This window comes from Manacus candei, unplaced genomic scaffold, assembly GCF_025592945.1.
Source record: "Manacus candei isolate 608988 ecotype Guabito, Panama unplaced genomic scaffold, ASM2559294v1 h1tg000113l, whole genome shotgun sequence".
Taxonomy (NCBI): Eukaryota; Metazoa; Chordata; class Aves; order Passeriformes; family Pipridae; genus Manacus; species Manacus candei.
The window spans coordinates 4,071,135-4,094,348 of NW_026138161.1; the positions used below are offsets into that span (position 1 = coordinate 4,071,135).

The 23,214-nt window shown below is 41.8% G+C and overlaps 1 protein-coding gene and 1 long non-coding RNA gene across 2 annotated transcripts; both read right to left on the minus strand.

The window, feature by feature from the left end:
- Positions 1–1,758: 1,758 nt before the first annotated feature.
- On the minus strand, positions 1,759–10,904 carry CUNH14orf180 (chromosome unknown C14orf180 homolog). The gene is made up of 4 exons (XM_051769841.1): positions 10,649–10,904; positions 8,190–8,313; positions 6,384–6,410; positions 1,759–3,631 (listed from the first exon to the last, which is right to left on the minus strand). Exons 1-4 carry the CDS (start codon positions 10,700–10,702, stop codon positions 3,429–3,431), a joined length of 408 nt encoding a protein of 135 aa, XP_051625801.1. The 5' UTR covers positions 10,703–10,904; the 3' UTR covers positions 1,759–3,428.
- Positions 10,905–12,048: 1,144 nt separating this feature from the next.
- On the minus strand, positions 12,049–22,880 carry LOC127461791 (uncharacterized). The gene is made up of 4 exons (XR_007900199.1): positions 22,715–22,880; positions 21,069–21,194; positions 12,953–13,053; positions 12,049–12,147 (listed from the first exon to the last, which is right to left on the minus strand). It is a non-coding gene; the product is annotated as an uncharacterized LOC127461791 (long non-coding RNA).
- Between the last annotated feature and the right edge of the window lie 334 nt (positions 22,881–23,214).

The window sequence follows — 23,214 nt, forward strand, 5'->3', positions numbered from 1 at the left end:
TGGCAGCTGCCCTCCATCCGTTCACACTGCAGGAATGTACCGAACACTGTCAAAACAACACTTACCCTTCTGCTGTGGTCTGCTGATTTCTGTTGTGCATTAACTACGTGCTCACTGCATAAGGGATATTAGGCAGCACTTCTACCCTTAGGCCCTGCCATTAGTCCATTGTCATTCACATTCAGACTTCTTTGTACTCTCCTCTGGCCCTTTGACTCCTGCCACCCCAGGCATTGCTCCTGGGAAGCCCACATCTACCCACTGTCTGCTTCAAAAATTGCTGCAAGAGTCCTGTCCTGCATCACTTCCTCTTTCAGGCCTTTATATCTAAAACATGGCCATTTCCAAGCTGGATTAAATAATTGCTCAGAGGTGGTTAGCTACAGGATTCTTGTCTTCTAAGGCAATTCACCAAGCTGGCACCAGCACGAATTCAGGTGAGCATCTCCACCACTTGCAATAAATTTTTTACTCCCTCTCCTTTTTATCTCTTTTGGGAAATTCTAAGGAGTTGTACTGAAGGGAAATATTACCCAGCATGGCCAGCAAGGGGGTTATTACCCAACATAGCTCATTTTTGTAAATTTAGGTCTCCAAACTTACAAAGGTATCACACAGAAAAACATTGAACACAAAGAAATCAGATCTAGCTCACAGCAGTAGGATAAAGCTGTGATGAATAAAGAACTGAATGAAGGGGCAGAGAGGGAAAAGGGTGTGGGTGGGTGTGTGTGGGGTGTTTAAGCAGGATGGGTGAATGGGAAAAGAGCTTCTGTGTGAGAAGGAAATAAAACAGGTAAGTCCACAGTGAAGTTGTGCAGCAGTAAACAAATGCAGGCCTGGGAGCTGGAATTTTTCCTCCTATTCCCAGACTTGTTATTGACCTACTTCATTCACTCCCACAGATGCATTGGCTTTCTTAACTTCAGTTTCTTCACCTGTGAAATGCCATCACTCTCCTTGGAACGTAATTTAACTTTTATTTATTTCAAATCTTCTGCCTTTGAGGCAAATTTAGTTTGGCCTTTTGCAGCCTGCAACATATCTGACCGACCACAGTAAACAATCCTGACCTGGGAGACCTTGTAAAGCCATGGTGAGACCTCAACAGATAACTCAAGTGCTGCCTTTGCCCATGCCCAAAACCGTCCCAACCAGAGCCGACACAGAAGCCAAGAATAGCCATTCCTCTGCTTAATGTTCCTGACAGCCCAGATGTGATATCTATTCTCACTCACACTGATAAAATTGGGCCCCAGCAAGAGGAACATGGACATTTTCCATTTAAAGCAGATCCAGTGGAAAGGTGGTCCTATGTCCATCTCCTGGGGAGCTGTGCAGGAAGGTGGGCACAGATATGATCTTCACACCACCTCCACATTTTTCCTCACAGTCCTAAGAGGAGTTCCTGTTTTACCTTAACCATCAGCTTTTTTAAAGTTACTGAAACCAGGTTGCTAACATACTGGAAGGGTTCACTCTACCACTCTTGCTCTTGTCAGCTCAACCTTTGCATTTTTGCTGCAATTTGCCATGACTTGGAGTGAGGGAACTGTCCCTTCAAACAGGCTCCTGTTTGGAAGGGCCTAATTGCTACATGCTGGGAGGACATGTCAGTCCAGAGCCAAAAAGGAACACCACTGGCTTGCCAAAGAGTTTCAACATGACCATGAAAAAGATCATAAACATTAAAAGATGCAAATAGAAGTTGCAATGACCCCCTTGCCCTGTGCAGGTACCAATCTAAACCTTTTCATCAGACATTCACCAGCACACAAGTTTAAAACCTTTCTTTTTTATTACCTAAACAGCAGGGCTGAGACAGTGGAGAGGGGAGGGAAGCAGTGTGAAACTTACCCTCTGAGCTGGGGTACCTGAGTGGTTTGCACACAGAGCCCCTGAGCCAAATACTCCTCCTGCAGCAACTTCTGCTTCCCAGACCAGCACATGTCAAATGCAATGCCTGTGGCTTTGACAGCTTAGGAGGAGTATGAGAACAGCCACTGAAGTCACTTCTTTCTATCCTGGGCAGCAATTTTTTTGACTTGTTCTCAATCAAGTTGCTGCCTACTCTCCTCTTGAGAGAAGGCTGCATATTGCATTTCTGTTTATCATCTCCTGGTTAAAGTCCTTGGGCTACTTGGGAGAAGATTGCTGGGGCAGAGGTATGGCCCTCTTAAAAAATTCTATTAAAAATAAAGCACCATTTTTTTCTTTTTGGTGGTTGTCTTGGCAGGGGAATTCCAGCCAAGGTCTTGCAGGCATCACTTAATCTTCTCTGCAGTGTTTTCTTTCCCCCTTTTTTCCTGCTTCATTTTCTTCAGCTTTTACAGGTTCTGATGTCAATTTTATCATACCAAATAACTCCAAGCACATATCAGGTACTACTTGTGAAGAATCTAAGGCCTAAAAAGCTGTCTGTGCTGGTTCTTTGAAGCTCACAAGCTTGCACTAATTTACTCTCCTCTCAGATACCCAGAGCACCATTTCACATGATCTCCATTAATAGGATTCTCTTCAGAGACCTGCATAGTATGGGGGGCAGTGGAGGGGTAAAGGGACTTGGCCTCCCACTCCTTCATAACCAGTCCATATTGCTGTGATATAAGGCCCCAAATACTAGGGCATAAAAAGTATAACCTCTGGCTGAATACAAGCATTATCATAAATCTTTTAAGTCAGCTCGCAGAGTTTATGGACTGAATCAAACCCAGAGGATTAAACTACCGATCTGATGATTAGCCTGAGTTTCAATGCAGCTATTTTTTATGTTAGGCAAATAAACTATTTTCTGTTTAAATGAGTTTTCGTGTTGTTTTTCACTCCTGGGAGTTAAGTGAATCAGTAAGAAACAGCTTTTGCCCATGGAGTAAAAAAAAAATGCATGAAGGGAAACGAGAAAGCCATTTGCTGGGATTTTACTAATAAACATTTCAGGTGTATAAATATAGCAGCTTGTCAAGCCTTTGGCCACCAGAGAAGTGTTGGTGCAATAGTTCTGCTTTATTTTAACTTTTGCAGAATAGCTCTTAGGAGACTTAAGGAGAAAGGTGATTTGATATCTAAAGCCTTGACCTGAGACTCAGAGCTTGCTGCTGCCTGCACAGACCAATCTGTTTCTCTCTCTGCTTTTGCTCCTCATATCAGCAGTTCATAAACTATGGGGGACAAAACTGAGATACTTGTTTGCTGTTCAGGGTGATGGAGCATGAGTTTGGTGAGAACTCAAGGCACTGGTAATGACTGTTCATTGATGTGGAAAAACAAACAAAGAAGAAAAAAGAAGTGGCTGCTGGATGATGCACAACAGGGGTGATTTTCTTGCTCTTTGAGGTGGATGATCATGTGTTTCCTTGCATGTGGCTGGAGTAAACTGGGAGTTTTGCACTGACTCATGCTGCTTAACAGTGTCAGGCTGAAGGACATTGCTACTGCTTCACAAACCAAGTCCAACATCTCTGAGCAACGTGTCTTATATGAAGAAAGAAGATAACAAGTCGGGATTGAAATTCCTCCAGGACTTTGACATCTTGCTTCATGCTGCTGTAGTAGAGACTCACAGCAAGGATCAGCACTGCACAAAATGAGAGCCACAGGAGCATAGGCAATCCAGATGATGACCTGTCATCTACTGAATGGTGATGAGGAGAAAAAAAAGAAAGCAGCGTTATTTTAGTGTCATCTTAAACACTTCCCAAATTTGGTCCCCTGCTGATGCATTTGTACCAGTTTTCTGGGAACAGCAGGGTACACAGGGCTCTGGTTGTGAGCACTTCCATACACATCAGTTAAGCAATAGTGAGTCACACCTGCTGATGGAGGGTGGTGACTATAAAATATATCATCTAATGGAGCATTTAAAGGGTTTAATTACATAAATAGGAACAGGATTACCATAGTTAATGTGTGACCTCAAGTAGCCCTCCAGCAATTAGTTTTAAACTTTTACACTATATGTTAAGTTGAATACTAGGAGAATATGAAGCTACTTCATCCAGTATTTAATGATCACAAATGCTCCATAAAAGAGACAAGATGTAGATTTCCATCCTTTTCCCTGGTAACTCAGGTTGTTTGGGACTCCTGCTAAATATGGTAAGAACTGAAACGTGGCTCCATTAACCAAGGGGTTAGAAAATGTTTAGAAAGCTCTGGCAGTTTTAACCACTCTCTAAGTGCTACGTGTGCTAATTACACTGGAACATCCTCTGCACTTGCTCTAAGGCAGGAACAACCTGTAAACGTTTTTCTTGTCTTCAAAATACAGTTCAAGTTTGTTTAAAGCACCCTGGGTCAGGTACAGCACACATGTGGAAATCAGAGGGCTACATTTAGCTTGCTGACATCTCTCCCCCAATCCTTGCACGTGTTTATCCATCCGCGTTCCTCGGGGATCCAGTTTGATTCAGATCTGGCTGCTCTGTTTGACTTCATGGCCATTCCACAGTCTGTACTATTTTATAAAGCACTTAGGGTATTAAACATGCAGTATAAAGCCAAATTCATGCCTGAATAAAACCCATAGTGTACGGCTATTTTCCTGCCATATGCACATAATCAATAAGGAGATAAAAATGTGGAGTGTATTATTATGGGTAAAGGGCCAACATTAGCTGTAACATATTTAAATTAGCTTCTACTCCGAGCCCTGGAATACACACCAGTCAATTAAACTGTCATACAGATGTACAGAGAGGAAGGTAAAAGTCATAAAACCAAGCAGGAAACACATAATAATGTATCAAAAAGTGCATGGGGAAAAGGTAAAATGTTAATAGGCAGTCATTTTACAGCTAAACAGAAACCAAATCAATGTCCCATAATAGATCTGAGTGAATTATTTGGAGCAAATAATTTATTCATTTGAATTTAGCCCTTCTTTCTGTTTGCAAATTATCCACAAGCAGAATTCCGTTTTTATAAATTTGTTTATTTGGCATTATTCTATGAATGGTTGATATGAAGGTGTTTAGCCAGGGAATTGCTCGCCACTTTCTGCATTTGCAGAGATTTGTGAGCTGGAAGTTCTTTTCCCTTGTGTGATTTCTCACACCACAGGCTGCAGTTCTCCACTGGGTGCCCACCTGCCTTTCACAGTGAAGGACTTGGCTGATGAGCACACATAGGAGCAGTGAAACCTTTCTGTGAAAGCTGAGCAGTTTTTCACATCAGCCCTTTTTTATGAATTTCTTATAACCTTTTTCAACCTTGCAAAAGTTATTTCTGGGTGACCTCGAATGCAAACTTGAGTTTTCCAATCTGCAAAATTAGGACGTATATTCAGTCCATGAACAGAAAAAAAGGTAATGTGCAAAAATATTTCCATGCACAGAATAGAGATAAGCTATGCTCACAACAGCTTCAGTACGTCACTACAGTTATGGGCGGAAATTAAAATTTGGTTTTCTAGATTACAAGTAGAAATTTAATGCTTAAATTTGTTAGTTAAATTGCCTGTTGGAAGAGCACGCACAGCCACAGGCGTCTGCCCAGTCTCATGGCAACTCATCTGAGAAAAGCACTGGACCCAGGCACAGGAAGTTTTGTTTCAGTTTCTGTCTTGGACACACAGTTCCACTGTCCCCTGAAGAATATTTGATCTTTGCTTTCCCACCTGTCTCTCTCCTGCCTATAGCATCCTCTTTCTAGCTCAATAGCTGCCTTAGCTGATGCTTCCATTGTCATGAGCACACTAACCATTTTCCTGGACAACAGCAATAGCTAGGGGATATGGGGACATCTGTCTGGGAGGTTTTTGGCCTCCCAACACTATGTATCTGTGTGTGTATATATACATGTACCCCTCTCCTCTCACTGCATTGCATATAGCAGGGGCTGGATTTTGGCCAGGGCCTCTAGAAATTATCACCCTCATAAGAAATCCAGATACACACATTTGCTTCAGGGTCTGTAAGGCTGCCTGGCCTCAAACAAAAAAAAAAAAAAAAAAAGAAAAAACACATTATTTTTATTATTTCTACCCTGCTGCCAGCATATAAATGAATTGTCTCTTCCTCACACACAAAACTCAGCAGGGAGAACTATTGCTTCGCTTGGGGTGCTTTCCTTGCATATCTTAGTGAAAAACCTGTACCTATTCTATTGCCATAAAATATATTAATTATATTTAAATTAAAAATAGCTTCAGGGATTTCATTTTTGTTTCCACTATTTGTCTCACTAGACGTCTTGTTTAAAATTGCACCAGACCTCATCAGCACCTTGTGCTGCTTATGCTGAGAAGAAAAAGCAACAACCACTGACAGCACGAAATGCTGTGTACACGGAGGGTGTATTTGCACAGTGCATCCCAGCAGCCACAAAAGCAAACTCAGGTTAATGCTATGGATGGCTCACAGTTATAATGTGAAAATTCAACTTACCCACTACGTAGTCACAGCAGGAAATGGCTAGAAAACAGAATGAAAATGTTCTTACACGCCTGGAAAGGTCTCTTGGCAGCAGGTGAACATAAAAGCAAGCACCAAGTGGTGTCTCTGAAATTGCCTGTCACTTTATAGATGCTGAGCCTCCTCTTACAACACTTTTGGTTCTGGATGAGGATCTAGCCACTCCATGCAAACATGCAGATGCAGGTGCACTTCAGGAAAGTGAGAAAAATTGTTGTATGGAAGAGTTCAGAGGCAGAGTTTACTGCTGTTGCAGGGCAGTCAGTAATCAGCTCCTGCAAAGAAAACCTGCCTATTCCAAATAATTTTTAGAAAGGAAAAGAGATAGATCAGAAGTGTGAAAGTTAAGTAGGCAAGGCCCACTCTCAGATTACTTTCATCCAACAATATCCTGGAAATCCCTCTACTTGGCAGCCGGGGCCCAGACACAATCCAGGATGAAAAGTCCATAGAATGGAAAATTTTCACTGGTGCCAGAAATGTTCATCTTACCAGCCTTAATGTTAATAATGTGTGGACAAACAGTAAATAATTTAAATCACAGAATACTAATTATGGGTTGGAATGTTTCTCATGTCTTCGTGGAAACGTCTTCTCCATCCTTGCAGCTCCCTGGAGTTCCAGCATGGCTGTGCTGGAATCAGAGCCAGTGGGAGACCAACCTGGTCCCCCTGGGCTGGACTGACTGCAGGATTACCAGCACTGCTGGCAGGGACCCCGGCAGAGAGCTGAGGGAGTTATTAACTCCCATCAAAATCCTCTTGAGCAGTCAGATGAGCCTGGGCAAATTTAGGACTGACTCACTGAGCATTTCCAGGAGTTCACTTTTGATGGGAAAGCCCAGGCCATGGCAACAACCTTATCAAGAAATAGCTTTCCCCTCCTGCGTCAGGAGGCATCCCAAATAATGTGTTGCCAAACAAATGAGAGTTCTGTTTACAGACACATCAGTAGATGCCGAGCCTTGTTTTCAGAAGCTGTAGCAGTCCAAACAGGTGGCTGGAATATAAATGTTACCATTCTGTCACCTGTGCTTTTACTGACTGACGTATCAAACCCATACAATTTTAGTTCTCTACCAATAAATACAATTTTCTTACTTGGGTCGAATTGGAGAGAGTCAGAATGTAACAAGAATAGTTCTTATTTAGTATTGCATATAGCACATGCAGAAGTGCAAATTGGATCATTGTGCCAGACCTCTGCTTATGGTCACTCCCAGCTGACCTATCTGTAAGCTGCTATTTTGGCTCATGTCTGAAATGACCAGAGGTTTTGTTGGCTGTGTCATTCCTTGGGTGCCTTCATTGGCAGAAATTATTACATCCTGGCTGCTAGGCTTAGACCTCTGCTATTGTATTCTGTGGCATGCATGCTGCTCAAAACCACGACAGGGCTGGCTCCCGCCTTCCCATTGCTTCCTAGGTACCCAGAATGACATAAACATGTTTAAAATTTGTCTGAGACCCTTTTTATGAGCGGATACATTGTTCTGGGGTAGCCCTGGGGCTCAGCCAAACCCATGGTCTACAATGATCCCTGTGGGGATTGACTCAGGAGGCCACTGAGGGTGCAGGAGCCTGTCTCCTCCCAGGGCAGGCAGGCAAATCAGCCAGATACAATTCCGCAGAGCACAGAGTAAAAACTGTACATCCTCTGTTCCACGTGGAGTTGAAAATCACAAATAACATTCTCAGAGGAGGAAGCTGATGTGGACAGACAGGGTGGATGTTAAAAGCTAGAAAGGTCATGCCAAAAGGCTTAATAGCTTGAGCATACCATGTTCAATGACTTCTGGCTCACGAAATCGAACCCTTCTCTCTACTTTCCGCTTTTCCCCCACAGCTTGATCCACAGGTTGCCTTTTCCTCAGTATTGAAGGAGGATAGCTACTGTCATCTGCCTAAAGAGTTGATCAAAACACAAAACACATGGCCATTGAAACAGGGTTAATGTGTCTGGGTGAAGCTCTGAGCTTCTATGGCTATGTTGTGGCTATAGGTACGTAACACATCTGCTTGGATATTTATAGTCAGACCACTGTGTTATTTATGGCAAGACAATAGGGGTATTCCTTCATTGTTATAGATATTCAGTACTCTAAAACTGTATTCTCAGGGAAAAGGTTAGTTCAAGTAATGGACAATAAAGTGTTCAGAAAGCATTTCTCTAAATTGCAGTGAACAGCGGCTGAAGGTGGCTGCTCAACAGCCTTGGGGTAGATGGACAAAAATGTGATATGAAATACATGAACCATATCATTTGGAGAACCTTTGAAATGTTCCGAGCTCAGCAGTTCCATTTGGAATGCAGTGCTGCCATTTCAACAACTGGGACTATGCAGCAGACCTGGGTTTGGACACAATCCTGATGGGTACAAAAAGGTAATTTATTTGCACTTCGATATTGCATTTATGTTGTTGGTCTGGTTTTTCCTTGGAAGCCACAGTTTTTAACAAGAGAATCATAATGCTGTGGATTCTTTGAAATTACAAGAAACAGAACTGCAATAACAGTAATAAGTCACTCTTCTGCATAGGAATGCTCCCACAGTCAACTCCCCAAAGTGAATCCAGAGTGAATCAACTCCCCAAAGCGAATCTAAAGTGAATCTTCACCATCCTCTGGAACTGGAGAGCAGACAGCAAATTTTCTATTTTTCAAAGACTCAAGTGTGGGGTAGAGATTCTCTGTATTTTATTTTTAAGATTGAAGTCATCTTCTCTAGCCCTTTTTCCCTACTCCCTCTGTTCCTCTGCTAGGTAAAGGATATTATTTCTGAGATGATTTGTTTGTGCCTTCTGGTCACTGTCCCTGCTCCTTTTTTTTCCTCTTGTGTGTTACTTCCCCACTCAAGGATTGCTTGCTCCTTACTCCATGTTTTTCCTCTTGCTTTAATCTTCCTACTCCTCAATTATCTACTTGTGTACTTTTTTAGATTCAAAAACCCTTGCCTTACCTTTTCTCTTTGGATGCTTTCCCCAAAGTCACCTTTTCACGCATCCACTCCTTGGGCTGCAGGAGCAGGATTAGGTGCCATTAACTACAGTCTGGGGGTGTCAGACCCCAGAGTAAAGAAGATGAGCATATTTTCTTATGCATCACTCTCTGAATAACCTCAGAAAGACACATAGCATAGCCAGCTGGAACTGCCATGGAATGAGGAACATCTTCAGCTTGCTACCTCCTCCTGAGAGATGTATAAACCCACCCTTACCACTGATAAGGATGCTTTCTCTGATCTTGGGGTCATAACACCTCTGTCTCACGACCATGGACAGTGTGTGTTGGAGCTCTGTATTTTTCATTCAGCAGCTCGGAAGCTGGAAGCCCCATTCAGGGTATGGGCAACCTGGATTCAACTTCTTTCCAAGTCCAAAGAAATACAAACCCACATCTCCTGTATACAAGCCCTCACCATCAGAGCTACGGTATGCATATGGGAGCAGGGAATCTCAGTCTCTGCCACTAAAGCCGTCTTGTTTGGCCTTGAATAATTAAATATTCATTGAGCTAAAGAAGGAAAGAGTGACTTTACAGCCTGGTGTTTGGGTGCTCCCTTGGGGGTGGCAGAAGTCTGCTCCTATCCTTGCTCCAATGAATACTTAATATGTAATACTTAAATATTCATTGGAGCGGTCACTGGGAACAGGGTCTCTCATCTACCAGGTGAGTACCCTAATCACTCTGCTGCAGCCACACACACACACACACTTACTCACATAATGAATATTTGATTATTCTGTGTAAAATTAAACAGGTTTAGGGAGACACAGCCCAGCTCAGGTTAGAGGTGGTTATAGCTTTAGCTATGAGGGCTCTTCCTGTGGCACAACCGAGGAAACTGAACCTTAAATTTGAAAAGATTTATAACTCCAAGTGCAGCTTTTGTCCATTTAAGCTTTTCCAAATACTTAACAGCGATACCATGTCAGGAGAGAAAAATAGTAAACAACTAGCTGGTTGGGTAGCACCTAGGAAAGGGAGACCTTGAAAAGGAAGTAGCTTTACGATATGTACTAGACTTTAATAACTTATGGAAATCAAAGCTACGGAGTGTCAGAAGAAATAATGCATTCTCCCCTCAGACAGAAACCTGGCATTAACATATCCTGACAAGAGCTGGAAACCTACCAAAGGGAGAGTTGGGAAATTATATGACCTTAAAAACAGCCCATTTGTAAAAAGCTTCAGGAGTTGGACACAAGGACTCTATCGCCCATCAAAGGGTTACTTACCGGCAGCTCCTCTGCACTAGGACCAGAAGGTGGGACTGGACATATCTGGGACATGTACTCTGGATGCCACCATGAAGTGTCCCACAAGAAGCTTTGGAGGGAAACCCACTTGCTCGAGGAAATGAGAAGGAACAGGGAAAAGCACCTGGAGATCCCTCCACAGTGAGGATGGAGCAGGCAGTGCCACTGAGCAGATGGGAGCAGCAACAAATGACAGAGGAGTGGAAAGAAGAGTTTCCGCCCTTCATACCAGTGTTGGTGTGGGAAGGATGACGCTACATGAAATGTACTCAGTAGCCAAAAATAGCACATAGTGATAGTACTGATTGTGCAGCTGGAAAACAGGGCTTTCCTGGCAACAGGGAAGGGCCTGAATGGAGCAAATCACAGATAAACACCTACGTTTTTTTTTTCTTTTTTTTCTTTCTTTTTTTTTTTTTTTTGCATAAATGTGAAATTTAGGCTGGTTTTTTATCATAATTTTTACATTTCTGTGATCATGTTGTTTTCCTTTTCAGAATCCAATCCCAATCTCAAAAACCTTGCAAGTTAAATTGCTTTTATTCCTTCTTCCATTCAAAATATGTGGGTAAAGACATCAAGAAATTATATAGATGTAGTGGCATCACATATATATATCCCTCCAGTACAGTTATGGCCTCAGTTTATATGTTTTTCAAATTAAATCCATTATTATAGCAATAAAGTGGGATTTTAACATTTTACATTTCTACAAATATCATAATAAAATTATTGATGGGAAAAGAGGTGATTTACTGTTCAAGAGGCTTTAACAGCCCCTTGTCAAATGCTGAAGGTTGGTCATCATCAAATATACAATTTTTAGTCAGAAATACCTGCCATGACTGCTGAAATATGGTGGTTTACTGTCCCTGCAAGCACAAGCTTGTGCTTTTTTTGTTGTTTGTTTCCTGGAGCTATTTATTTGCTGTGGCATGTCTAAAATACTATGGTGTTTGGTTTTTTTCCAGGTGGTTGGATAGATTCTCCCAGGGCATGCTCAGACCGGCCCTCGTTCTGCACCTACCCAGTTTAGCAAGATGTTCATGTTGACAGTAGGAATCAGCAGCTCTGTGGGCTTCACTGTTTTAACCTTCTCTCAGGAATCTGGGGAATGGGTTGGGATCCTCCCCCAGAGAAAACTGGGCCAGCATAGTAGAGGAGGCATCTGTGGCTGATGTGGGGTCAGTAGACCCTTCCAGCCTTGCTGCCCTCCTGCAGCTCAGCCTCTGCATGGATCTGCTGTCCTCAAGCCGTGCCCTTCCCAGCAGTGGTATCAGTATCAACATGGAGAAGAATAGACTTGGCTGGTGTAGGACTCTTCACTGAAGGTACCATATCTAAAAGCCACCTGGAGAAAGTTACCTTACCTTCTCTTTCCTGTGCATTGGGATGATGGAGGGCTTTTCCTCATGCTGAAACCGGCTCACAGCTGCAGGACTTGTGAAATGCTCTCAAAATCCCCTCTCTAGTGTGTCCTGCAAATGTTTCACAGAAGTTATTTTGGAATATCTAAGCTGGCTTTTAGCAGGGAAAAGACATTCTTCAAAATTTTGTTCATAGTAGATCCTAGACAGAAAAGTGACAAATCCTACCAAACCATGGTCCCTGGCCTCTTCTCTGGTTCCTCCTTCCTCTTATTGTGATAATCACTTGCTACTAATTAATGTAAAATGGAATTTACCTGCCTCCTTTGGCCAGCAAATCTGATGAAGTTGGGAAGAAGAAAGTAAAATTCTATTCTTCATCTAGCTTTGACTTTCTCCATGGGAATTGTCTCACTTATTTTTACTAGTGTCACCCAGCAAGGCACATAAGAAGGTCTTGTGTGGCCTCTTATTCCTGCAGAGAGTGGCAGTAAACTTTTACACCTGAATGAAAAATCTTGTTCCTGTCTTTTTCACTGAATCTGGTTTTGTTAAAAGAAAAGTCTCACAGTTTTCTAAGCAATTGCTCAAAAACTTTTTGGTAATTTCTCAAAAAACCCCAGACAGAATAGTTGATGGGAGTACTTGTTTTCAAGAAATGGACATATGGAGACAACATTTATAATTTTTGATGCCAGAAACCATTTCTTTTCAGTTCTAGATTTCCCTTAAATATAAACAAATTTTCTGTTCACTTGACTGAAAAATACCTGGGCAACTCATAAATGTTTTCATTAAAGATTGTTATCTAAATGCCAGGATTGATCATTTCATAGTCCCATTCTCATTTTTGTTCCACAATGTGTTATTTATATTGATAGTAATAGTTGTAAATGCTTGAATAATTAGTAGTTACCTGGGCACTCAGGTTCCAGTGGATAAAGATGCCAGGAGTTCAAATCTCATAACAGGGACAGCTCCATTCCTACCAACTGCTTTTGATTGCAGTCTAACAACCTGAAATTGGTTATATATTAGGAATAAAACACAGCTTAATGCACAAAGTAAAAGATTCCAGGAAAATAACTTCACTAGCCTCTAAAATTACTAGTAATAAATAACAGTTATGATAGTAGGATGATTTCTGCATAGGAAGCTGGAAGAATTTCCTTTAACATTGCCCTTCTTTTAAAAATAATTTTTCATCTAAACTTTGATCTCATTTCATGCAACATATGCGAGAAGCAAAGCTGGACAAATAATTCATAAATGAATTATTTAGCTTGCGAGTGTCACCTCTATTTCTTTCAGCTAATTGTTCACAAATAGATAGTGACTTTCGTGAATGTATTCATTATTCAGATTTATTCAGTGGATAATTGCTGGGAGTAATTCTTTGTCTGTAGATTGCTTGGAAGCATTTTGCTGTGAACATTCCTAGTAAAAATCTATCCAGGCTTTCAATACAAGACAAACTAAAATTATCTATAACTACTGATGCAGTCCTTAAACATGAACAATATACTGCAGTGTTAAAGAGCAACAGGAACATTTTCAGAAAGAACTCCACTACTTCCCGTGGTACACAGGAGGGAAAGCAGAGACATTTCAATTCTCTGTGTAGCACCAATGTTGAATGGTGCATATTGTATATGCAAATAAGTTTTCACAAGAAAGGGGTTGCTTATGTGTTTGCTCAGCAGAAAAACAAGACAAGCCTGAACAAAACATGATTGACTTCGCAGAGAATAAATATGAACAGACCACACAAAGGAATTAACTGCATAGCCAGTATTTTTTCTGCAATACCCCAGTGGAAGATATCTAGGAAATAGACATAACATGATAAAACATTTTACACTCACAGGATAGCTGTGTAACCATATGAACTATTTTTCCATTTCCTTCTACGGGAATAAATATTTTAGACAAGCAAAATACTTTGTAAATGATGCCTTTGTGAGGATTCATCTGGCCTGGTTCAATTATTCTGAAACCCAGCAATTTTCTCATATCATTGAATCTGGTTTTATTGCAAATAGGGTCATAGAAATAGTCACTCATTGCAATAATGGACTTCGTTTATCTTGACTATTAACACTTCCAGTAGGTTTACACACACGTATATATTCAATATTTATGGATATGCACAGTGCTTATATATTAATAATGAAGTAACTTTATCTCCAACAATCTGAAAACAAAATCACGTAATACCATACAGTGTGGGGTGCAGTGGTAACTGGAAGCAGCATATCAGGATAACAGAACAGAAAAGGAATAAATAAATTAGAGAGGAGTCCTCCGTATCTTCCTCAACTTCCAGAGTGTCAATTGAGCCTTTGTTCAATATTCCACCTTTCGCGGTCCTGTGTACTCTTGATTAATAATTTAGAGATGCTCCTTTTGGAAGCAAGGTAAGTTTTGTATTTGCCAAGAGTGATTTTCCACTAGTCAGGAAGCACATCGGGAAATAAAAAGGCAAATTGCCCCACAGAGTATAATTAGCTGCTGCCTTCTTCCTTTTTGTGCCTCTGGAGAAACAGATTTACTGCTGAAAGTTGTGGGATACTCATGAGGTGTTGCATGGCACCATTTCTGCTCCTAAACCTTCCAGTAAAGAAAGCACTATGTAAATCCCAGCCTCAAGACAAAATTCAGCTCTGTGGACTGCATGTTTCTATTCCACACCCTGAAGGGTCATGATTAATCTGTTTTCTGGTGGTCACTCCAAAATGGGGAGTTTTGGTGTAGTTGGGCAAAAAAAGACTAACAACAAAGCATAATGGAGACAGAGCACTGATGGAAAGATGCTCTGAAAACACTTGGCTGAAAGCAATCAGTTTTCTTTTCTATAGATCCATTAATTCCTGTGATGCCCAGAGATCTGTGTATCCAGGTGCATTTTTCCCCAAGGAAGGGTAGTTGTGGTCAGCACAAAGTGAAGCATCAACAGTCCCTGTGGTGCTCTGTGGAGGACCCACAAGGTTATCCCCTCAGTGAGACCTTCTCTCTGCCCTTTAGATATTACTACCCTGTGCTGGAAGTTGTCATGATCACACAGATCTGTAAGTTCCCTTTGATGCAAGTGGGCAGACCTGGGGCCATTCATCCAGGAACTGTGGGTCTGGATTGCTAATCTTTGCAAAAATTAGATTAGAGATGGTATTATCACATGCAGTCATCTGATCCATCACAACTGAACTAATTTCTGAAGGCAGAGCCATGGCTTTATATGTGGATGTATAACCATATAATAGGTTGAAAAAAACCTTTAAGGTCAGTGAGTCCAACTGTTAACTCAGCACTGTCAAGCCCACCACTAAACCATGTCCCTAGGTGCCACATCCACATGTCTTTTAAATACCTCCAGGGACGGCGACTCAACCCCTTCCTTGAGCAGTCTGGTCCAATGCTTGATAACCCTTCTTGTGAAGAAATTTTTCCTAATATCCAACCTAAACCTCCCCTGCTGCTACCTGAGGCCCTCTCCCCTGGTTGTATTGCTTGTTACTTGGGAGAATAGGCCAATCCCCACCTGGCTACATCTTTTCAGGTAGTTGTAGAGAGTGAGCCTCATTTTCTACAGCCTAAACTGGAGCAGCTCCCTCAGCTGCTCCTCATAAGACTTGTGCTCCAGACCTTTCCCCAGCTCCACTCCCCTTCTCTGGACACACTGCAGCACCTCAATGTCTTTCTTGTAGTGAAGGGCCCAAAACTGAACACAGGATTCAAGGTGTGGCCTCACCAGTACTGAGTACAGAGGGACCACATAGCAGGGCCTTCAGAGTGATAATTGTCTTCCTGGAGCTGTGGCACCAGTTGCAAATCAACAGTGTGCGCAGGTTTGTACTGGTTTTGAACTGGGCTCTTTTCTGAGGCAAAGATACAAGCACTGAGCAGAAGAGTTGTAGGGTTTTCCAATGTGGTGAGAACATCCCCACTGCAGGACACAGCAATCTCTGCTCTCTTTGGACTGACTGGAAATGATTTAACTCTGTTGAGGAACCTGGTCTCCATTCATCCCTGGCATGAATCCATTGACTTACAAAAGGCATAGATCTGTCTCCATTTCTTAAAATTGCCTCTCTTACTCGTGTGTCTTTCCTGGTAGATGTTACAAATAACTGCAGAGGACTTGTGATGATGTATAGTAAACATAGAGAGAATTTTTGGCTGCTGAAATGAACTTTCTAAATAATTACAGAATGATTCCCCATCCATTTCATAATTAGACTCCTGAGATTGCAGCCAAGCTATTATTTGTGATTCAACATGCATTTTTATTTTAGAAATGTCCCATAGCCATTAGGTTTATTCCACTTGAGGTTTTCTAATTCGTTCTGACCATCCTGTCACTGGGATCTTAAATGTAAAGCATGTATTGATCAAATAAGAGTTACCAAGTAACCAAATGCTAATATCTGCTGTTGGTTCAGTGAGTCCAAATCAGCCAGTCCTGTTGATGTGGAATGTGGGAGATGGACAGGGCTGCAGTGAGTGAGGTCATTCTGAGTTAGGTTTTGTCACATGCTTATTATATTTTAGGAACAAAAAGGAGTGGAACTGGAACATCTGCCTAAAGCATTTGGGCTGCTACTGATGGCAGGGCTGCCATCAGCCATGAGATGAATGAGAAGGAGGAACCCACTGCCAGAAGGCAGGCATCTGAGAGGGCATAACAGAGAAAAGGCAAGTAAAGAAATCCCTTTAGAAACAGCAAAAGTGGAATTATTTTTCAGGAGTTCCATTTTAGCAGTAATCACTTTGCGTTTACTGTTGTGTTGACTGGGGTTTTCTGCCCATTTTCCTGGGTGAACTTTGACCTGAGGAGAAATCCAGCTAGGATGACTGCAGGATATAGCCTCAAAAGGAGATTAGTGGTTTTGTCTAAATCCCAGATGTCAAAAGACTCCAATTGACTTCTGTGAGCCACTGTCTGTCCTTAAAGGATTTTAGAAACCTGGCAGCCATTAATGCCAAACTGGCCCTGAGAAGGGCAGCAAGTGGGACTGACAGCAATGGCAAGAGAAGAAGCCAAGGGAATCTCAAAGCACCTAGACACAGGCACTGCTACATGAGATGATTTGAAGGCATTGATGTGAATGCACTTGAGCTCCATTTGCAGTGTCACCTTGGAAGGGGATTAGATTAGATTAATGACATGAAAGAAGAACAGAAAAATGGAGAAAATAGCAGATTGAAGTGTAAGAAAATCCCAAATGAGCAAAAAAATGCATGAATTGGAAGGAGTTTGCATGGTGATATTGGATGATAAAGATTCTGAAAAGCAAGTGGCAAATCCCTCTGTCATTGGCAGCCACTTTACATTAACATTAAGTCTTTTAATGATGATATTTGTTTTTGTAATTAGTATGTAAGTCTCTCTCCTCCACCTCTCCAAGCCCTGGAGACTGGTGATTTCAGAGTAAAACAAGTCAGTTTAACAAAGAGTAATTGGTACAATTTCCAAAACTGGGTGAGTGCTTCTGGAGCCTATATTCAATTCCATCTGAATTTAAACTGAGGCAAGGAAAATAAGCAAGGGTAAATTCAGACAGAACATCAAAGAACACTAGTCAACATCAGACTATACAGATAAGTCAGGCTGAAAGCCAGTTATGTTTTGCACAGGCAAGCTGAAAATTTAAGTTGTACTTTCATTCCAAAGCAGAGTATCCTTTGTCATTTCCACAGCGGAGTTGGAGGGTCCTGCTCACACCAAGACAATTTGTGTCTTACAATGGGGTATCCGAGAGCAGGATGTGCTTTTAGACTAGAGTGGGAAACCAGGGTCCAGCTCTGATCCCTGGCAGGTTTGAATCAGATCCTTCAAATGCGATGCCCCTAGGATACAGCTTGTTATTAGCTGCCTTGTAACAGCTCAACTCTTTCTCTTTCTCCTCCATTCTCTCCTTCATTCTTATCAGAAATTTGGTCCGGGACCAGGAAACCTCTCAGCTTAAATTAATAAGTTCGTCAGAATCAACTCTACTTCAACAAATGCATTTCTTTCCAATGTGAAGCATTTTCATCAGCATATTTTTCATCATCTCAAATGTATGAGCTTTTCAATCAGTTTCTTCAGTGAAACAATGGAAATTATATTGCTTTTTCTTTTAAAGCCAGACAAATGTAAAGGCAAGGAATAAAGCTTCATGGGACAGCTGGGGAGATGCTGAATTAATAATGTAAGGAAGGAGCATCAAAGCTGAGCTCTTCATCTATTTTGTGATTCTGACTACATGACTGTTCCCTGGTAGAAGCAAAACTTTTGGGTACAGAGAGCTAGTTTCATGTCTTACATTCTCTCTTTTGTGCATTATACCCATTCTAGCAAGCATTTCTTGGAGAAGTATTGAGATTGAAGTGTTCTTATACTTCCTACCTTGTGTTGGCATTTCTCCTTGTGTATTGGAAAGCTGAGAAAATATTAGAACCTTTTTGGAGAATACTGGGCCAAGAGGCTCTTTCCAGCTCTAAACTGAAGATGATGGAAAGGTGATGCCACCATTCCTCCTCCCCAGAAGTTCCCTCCTGCCTCTGTGACACCTCTGAGGCTGCTGAGTGTCACCTTTTACTGACACTCCTGCTTCTGGCAGCCTTTGTCGTTTGATGCATGGATATGCCAAAGCTGGGAAATAGTGCCAACTTCTTTGATGGTATATTTGACAGTCCAAATCAAAAGGTTATTAGCAAGGGATGCTACAAGACTTCTTTACAGATAAGTTGCCTTCTCTTTGACTGTCATATTTTCTTTACAAGTCTTTTTTTGTGCAGCATTTCTAAAAAAAGGTAATAGGACACCTGGTTGTTCCCCACTCCACAGTCAGGGATGCCACTGACTCTAATGAAGAGCTTTAAATGTGGAACCCAGGCAGGATTTCACCTCTGCCACTCACATCTATGAGACTGATGGATCTCCACTAAGTGAGCAAAACTTATCTCTGCACCTTGACTGAGCTGCCTTTCTCCTTACAGCCCTGACAGAATATTGCAGCAAATGGAAATTTGTTAGTCCAGGTGTAATGGCATTTTTCTTTTGTTAAGTAAAGCAATAGGAAGCACAAAGACCAGGACAAAGTATTGTTGATCCCAAAACACAGATATCAAGTTTCTTGTGACCAAAGCAATAATTTCTATTTTTTTCTCTTTAAAGTAACATGACCGTGAAGGGCAAAATCTGACTGCAAGGTTGGCACTCTGCTATCTTGAGCTATGGCTCTACTGGTTTCTGCCAAAAGGACAAGTAATTTCACTGTCACATTCTCACTGCCTGGACTGCTATCACTAGCTTATTAGAAGTGGTAAATTTCTAGCATTTCTGGCACTCCTAATGCACTGACACTTCTGAATAATATACTCGGAATAATCATTTACTGAGTAATATACTTTCTTCATTCATGTGCTTTAAGCAGAGTATCTGTCTACTTCACACTACCTTCTCTTTACACGAACTTTCCTCATATTCAGCCACCTCTGCACAACACCTGGTTCCCATTTCTAAGCCCAGTAGTGAGCCTACTCCTCACCTGTTCCTCCAGCCTCAGGCTGTGCTGGGTGGCTTTGCCTGTCATTTGTCATGGTGGCAGCAAATGCTGAAGACCTGTCTGCAGCCTGCTACCAGACTGATGAGTGATCCAGGTGTTGGGTGCCACTCCTGTTTCAGATAGGTGGGTATATCAAGAAAGACGCACTTTCTTGAAACCTGCAAATTTTCCTTGGATGCAAAACATGTCCCTTGGCTAAAGCATGTAGAAAAAGCACATCTGAGACTAGAAGGGGAGAGGAGTTCTTTAACCCAGAGGAAGCCACTCTGTCATGTCTTTCAGGTGGATCTTGTGTAACACTGATGGTGGCTCACACAAGGACACCAAGAAGTGCCCCACTAATCAAAGCTGGGGCTTTGCATGGCCACAATACACTCTCTGTTCTGTGCTTCCCATTGTTATTTCAGAAAGGACACCTTCAGCTCCTTTGTCTTTGCCAAATCCAAATCAAATAACTGCAAGGCAGAAAAATGGCACCACTTCCCTCTTTTTTTTTTCTTTTTTTTTCCTTTTTTTTTTTTTCCTCTGGGGATGTGAAACATAAATAAATAATACAAAGGAGGAATTTGGAGAATTTGGAGCAGGTGGCACCAGTAGTTTTCACCTTTACTTGTCAGTTCAGTGTATCACTCCAGTGCACCAAAAACCTCTCGGACCTCCAAGCTACCTGCTTTACAAAACCAAGGCTGAAGATGTCTTAGGGATTAGTTCTCCCAAATCTTGACTCTGTCCAAGAGTACATGCAGTGGTAGTTCTGACCCTCCTATCTGAAATCTTTGCTTTATTTGCTCCCCAAAAAACAAAGTAGCTGCTCCAGGATGAATATAAAGAACTTTGTAAATTCGGATACTTGTCAAAACCTTTTATTGCAAAATATTCCTGTCTGAATGACCCATTCACTCTAGGTGCCTTATCTGAGCAAAATGGAGTTAAATTCCCAGTTTAGGAATGTCATTAGGAAAGGAACATAGAGATTTCCTAATCCACACTGTGTTAAGCAGATCAGACCTGATTTCTGGAGGTAAAGAGGGTTGTTTGGGAATTGAAATGTCTATCTTGCTTTCAACATTCATGAAAAGCAGGCTCTAAGGAAACAGGTTATCTATTGCTTTTATACTGATTCAATTCTAAAAAGTCTGCTAAGACATTTTATTGCAGCTCCTAATAAGTGTTACTATAGTTCATAAATAATGTGCTCATATTCATAAGTCTTGTTTAAGACCAGAGCTGTACAAGAACTGTAGATACTGGTAAAGAGACTGTTCCTGACCTGAAGTCTGTATAAACTGAAGGATCAATGCCACTTTACACCAGAAAAAAGATTTGGCCCACAGTTTTCAGAGAGGCTGAATATACAACATACGGGAAAAGAAGCCAAGAAGCTGCTGCATTTTGAGAGAAACAGGTTAGGCAGTTTAACGACAGAGGCTTTCTGCACACTGGCCTATGCAGGCAAGAACACACGACCTTTTTTAGACGTACCTGTTGGTCACAGTGAAAAACGTAGGCAGCATCTCACGCTGACATATCTAGCTTGGGAGGCCTGCTCAGAAAAATCCTTCATCAGAGCAGCAGCTGTCTCCTTCCCCAGAGCAAATTCCTTTAAAGCTGTCAAAGATGCTGTAATCAGACTAGGTCATCAAAACCAGTCCTCCTGAGGACTGGAAATAAGATCCAGAGATGAGCATTCAGCTACATGGGCAAGGTCTAAAACGCTAAAGTTTCCATTGAAATTAAATGAAGAGACTGTAATTGCTGTGAAAGAAAAGTGAAACAATCATTGGGAGAGCCTGAAAGCTTTCAAACCACCTCCTGAAATGCTGCTGGCTGGATAGCAGAGATCCATGTACTGCATAACAGAATCTGATAACAGAGCACAGCTTTTACCGGGAAACCAACTTTGATAACTACTGGAGCATTTGCCTGTGTGGCTCCTGGAGCTAAGGCAAATTTTAATTGAGATTTTACCACACAGTTAAGTAGTTCTATTACCAGGTTAAATAAAAAAGGTTAATAAAGTAATAAAAATGGATTCTTTGCCTTTTTGATTTCAAAACACAAAGCTGTGGTCAATATGTTTAATAATTTGTAAATAGAGTGGAACAAAGCACAAATAGCCATGGTGACCATGGAGAGGGGACTGCTATGAAGTTGCATCCTCTCTTGCACTTGTGCTTGCATTGGCAGTTTTGCAGTTTCCATAAACCATTTGTCAGTAAGGTAAGGCAAATGAACTGAGTTCCTCTCTGGTCCAATGTTTACTGCTGTTACTGGAATTACACCTAGGATAACTTTGGCCCAGACTTGACTAAACCCAGTCTTGGATAAAATGAAATGGTATCAGTGTATTTGATTTTAGCTGTATTTACAGTATATTGTTTACAGTGTCTCTGATTTTAGGTGATTGATCCTTGCCTCAGGAATAGTATCAAAGTAAACAGATCAAAACTTGTCCTTGTTGCTTCTCCATTGCTCTGGCATTACACCAGATACTGGTTCCCAGTTCTTTCCTACTGCTCAAATTAAAAACAAATAAATAAATAAAATCATGACTGTACATGGTGCAAATATTCTCATAAGTAAGAAAAAAAATGGAAATAAACAGCCTCTCTCCTAAGTGGAAATAGCTGGGAGAAATCACTGACCGAGCTGCCCATGGGGAGCAGGTAGTGCCCTGTCTGCTGTGGTGGGCACGGGAGAGGGGACAGGGAGAGTGCCAGGCTGCCTAAACTGAAAAGAGCAGCCAGTATTTAAGGGGGGAGAGGGGGGGAATCTCTGGAGGAAAGGAAAAAGAAAATGGAGGCAATATGCTCCACTGAGATTGTGAAAAAAAATAGTTGGAGGAGAGGTTGCTGAAGCACAGGAGGGGTGGAGGTGTGCCATGGAAGTATGAGGATCTCTGGAACTGGGAGACCCTGGAAGAGCAAGGCATTAGGAAAGGTGGTGCAGACAAGAAGTGGGCAGCAGTCCCAGGAGATGGATCATAAGTGATATCGAGGAATCTATTTCCCTTTTCTGATTTCTGTGTTTGTCCAAGTGTCCAAGAATGTTTCACCCAGCTGGCTCTGTACTGCTTTTTCTGTCTGTCAGAATGGTAAACAGAGGCACCAGGTTGCAAAGTGACTCACCCAAGGCCAGTCGGAAAAGGAACAGCAGAGCTGAGTGCTGGAGTCAACTTAGTGCTCATCCCACCTCCTGAAATTTCCCTGCTACCGGGGACAGGTGACTGCTCTGAGATGCTTCAAGCAAAGGCTTCTGCAGGCTGTGCAGCTCACAACTATCCAGGGAGAGCACCCTAAAAATAACCAGAGCATAAAACTTATGCTGCTGTAAATCCTGTAACGCTGAAGAGCAACCCTGGGAAAGTTTTACAGTGAGGCAGAGCAGAGTATGGAGCAGGTAGCAGAGAGGAACAGCACAATATATAAAGCCATGTACTTGCCTGAACACCCACCAAAGGCATTGTGTGTGAGTGAGCTACAAGGCTTCCTCAGCTGTTTATCCTGGTGAAGGATATTTAACCGCCCAGTCAACTGGCTGAAGCTCAGCTGCAAACACACAGTGCCAAAAGCGCAGGAGACGGAGCCAGTGCAATAAACACAAGGCTGCCTTGATTTTTCTTCTGTGT

Coding starts and splice junctions, on each gene's coding strand:
- CUNH14orf180 (XM_051769841.1), bottom strand. CDS start 10,702: ATGTCCCAGATATGTCCAGTCCCACCTTCTGGTCCTAGTGCAGAGGAG. Junction 6,411..8,189: donor GCCAGAAGTCATTGAACATG/GTATGCTCAAGC, acceptor TCTGTTTTCTAG/CCATTTCCTGCTGTGACTAC. Junction 3,632..6,383: donor CTGCTGTGACTACGTAGTGG/GTAAGTTGAATT, acceptor ATCACCATTCAG/TAGATGACAGGTCATCATCT.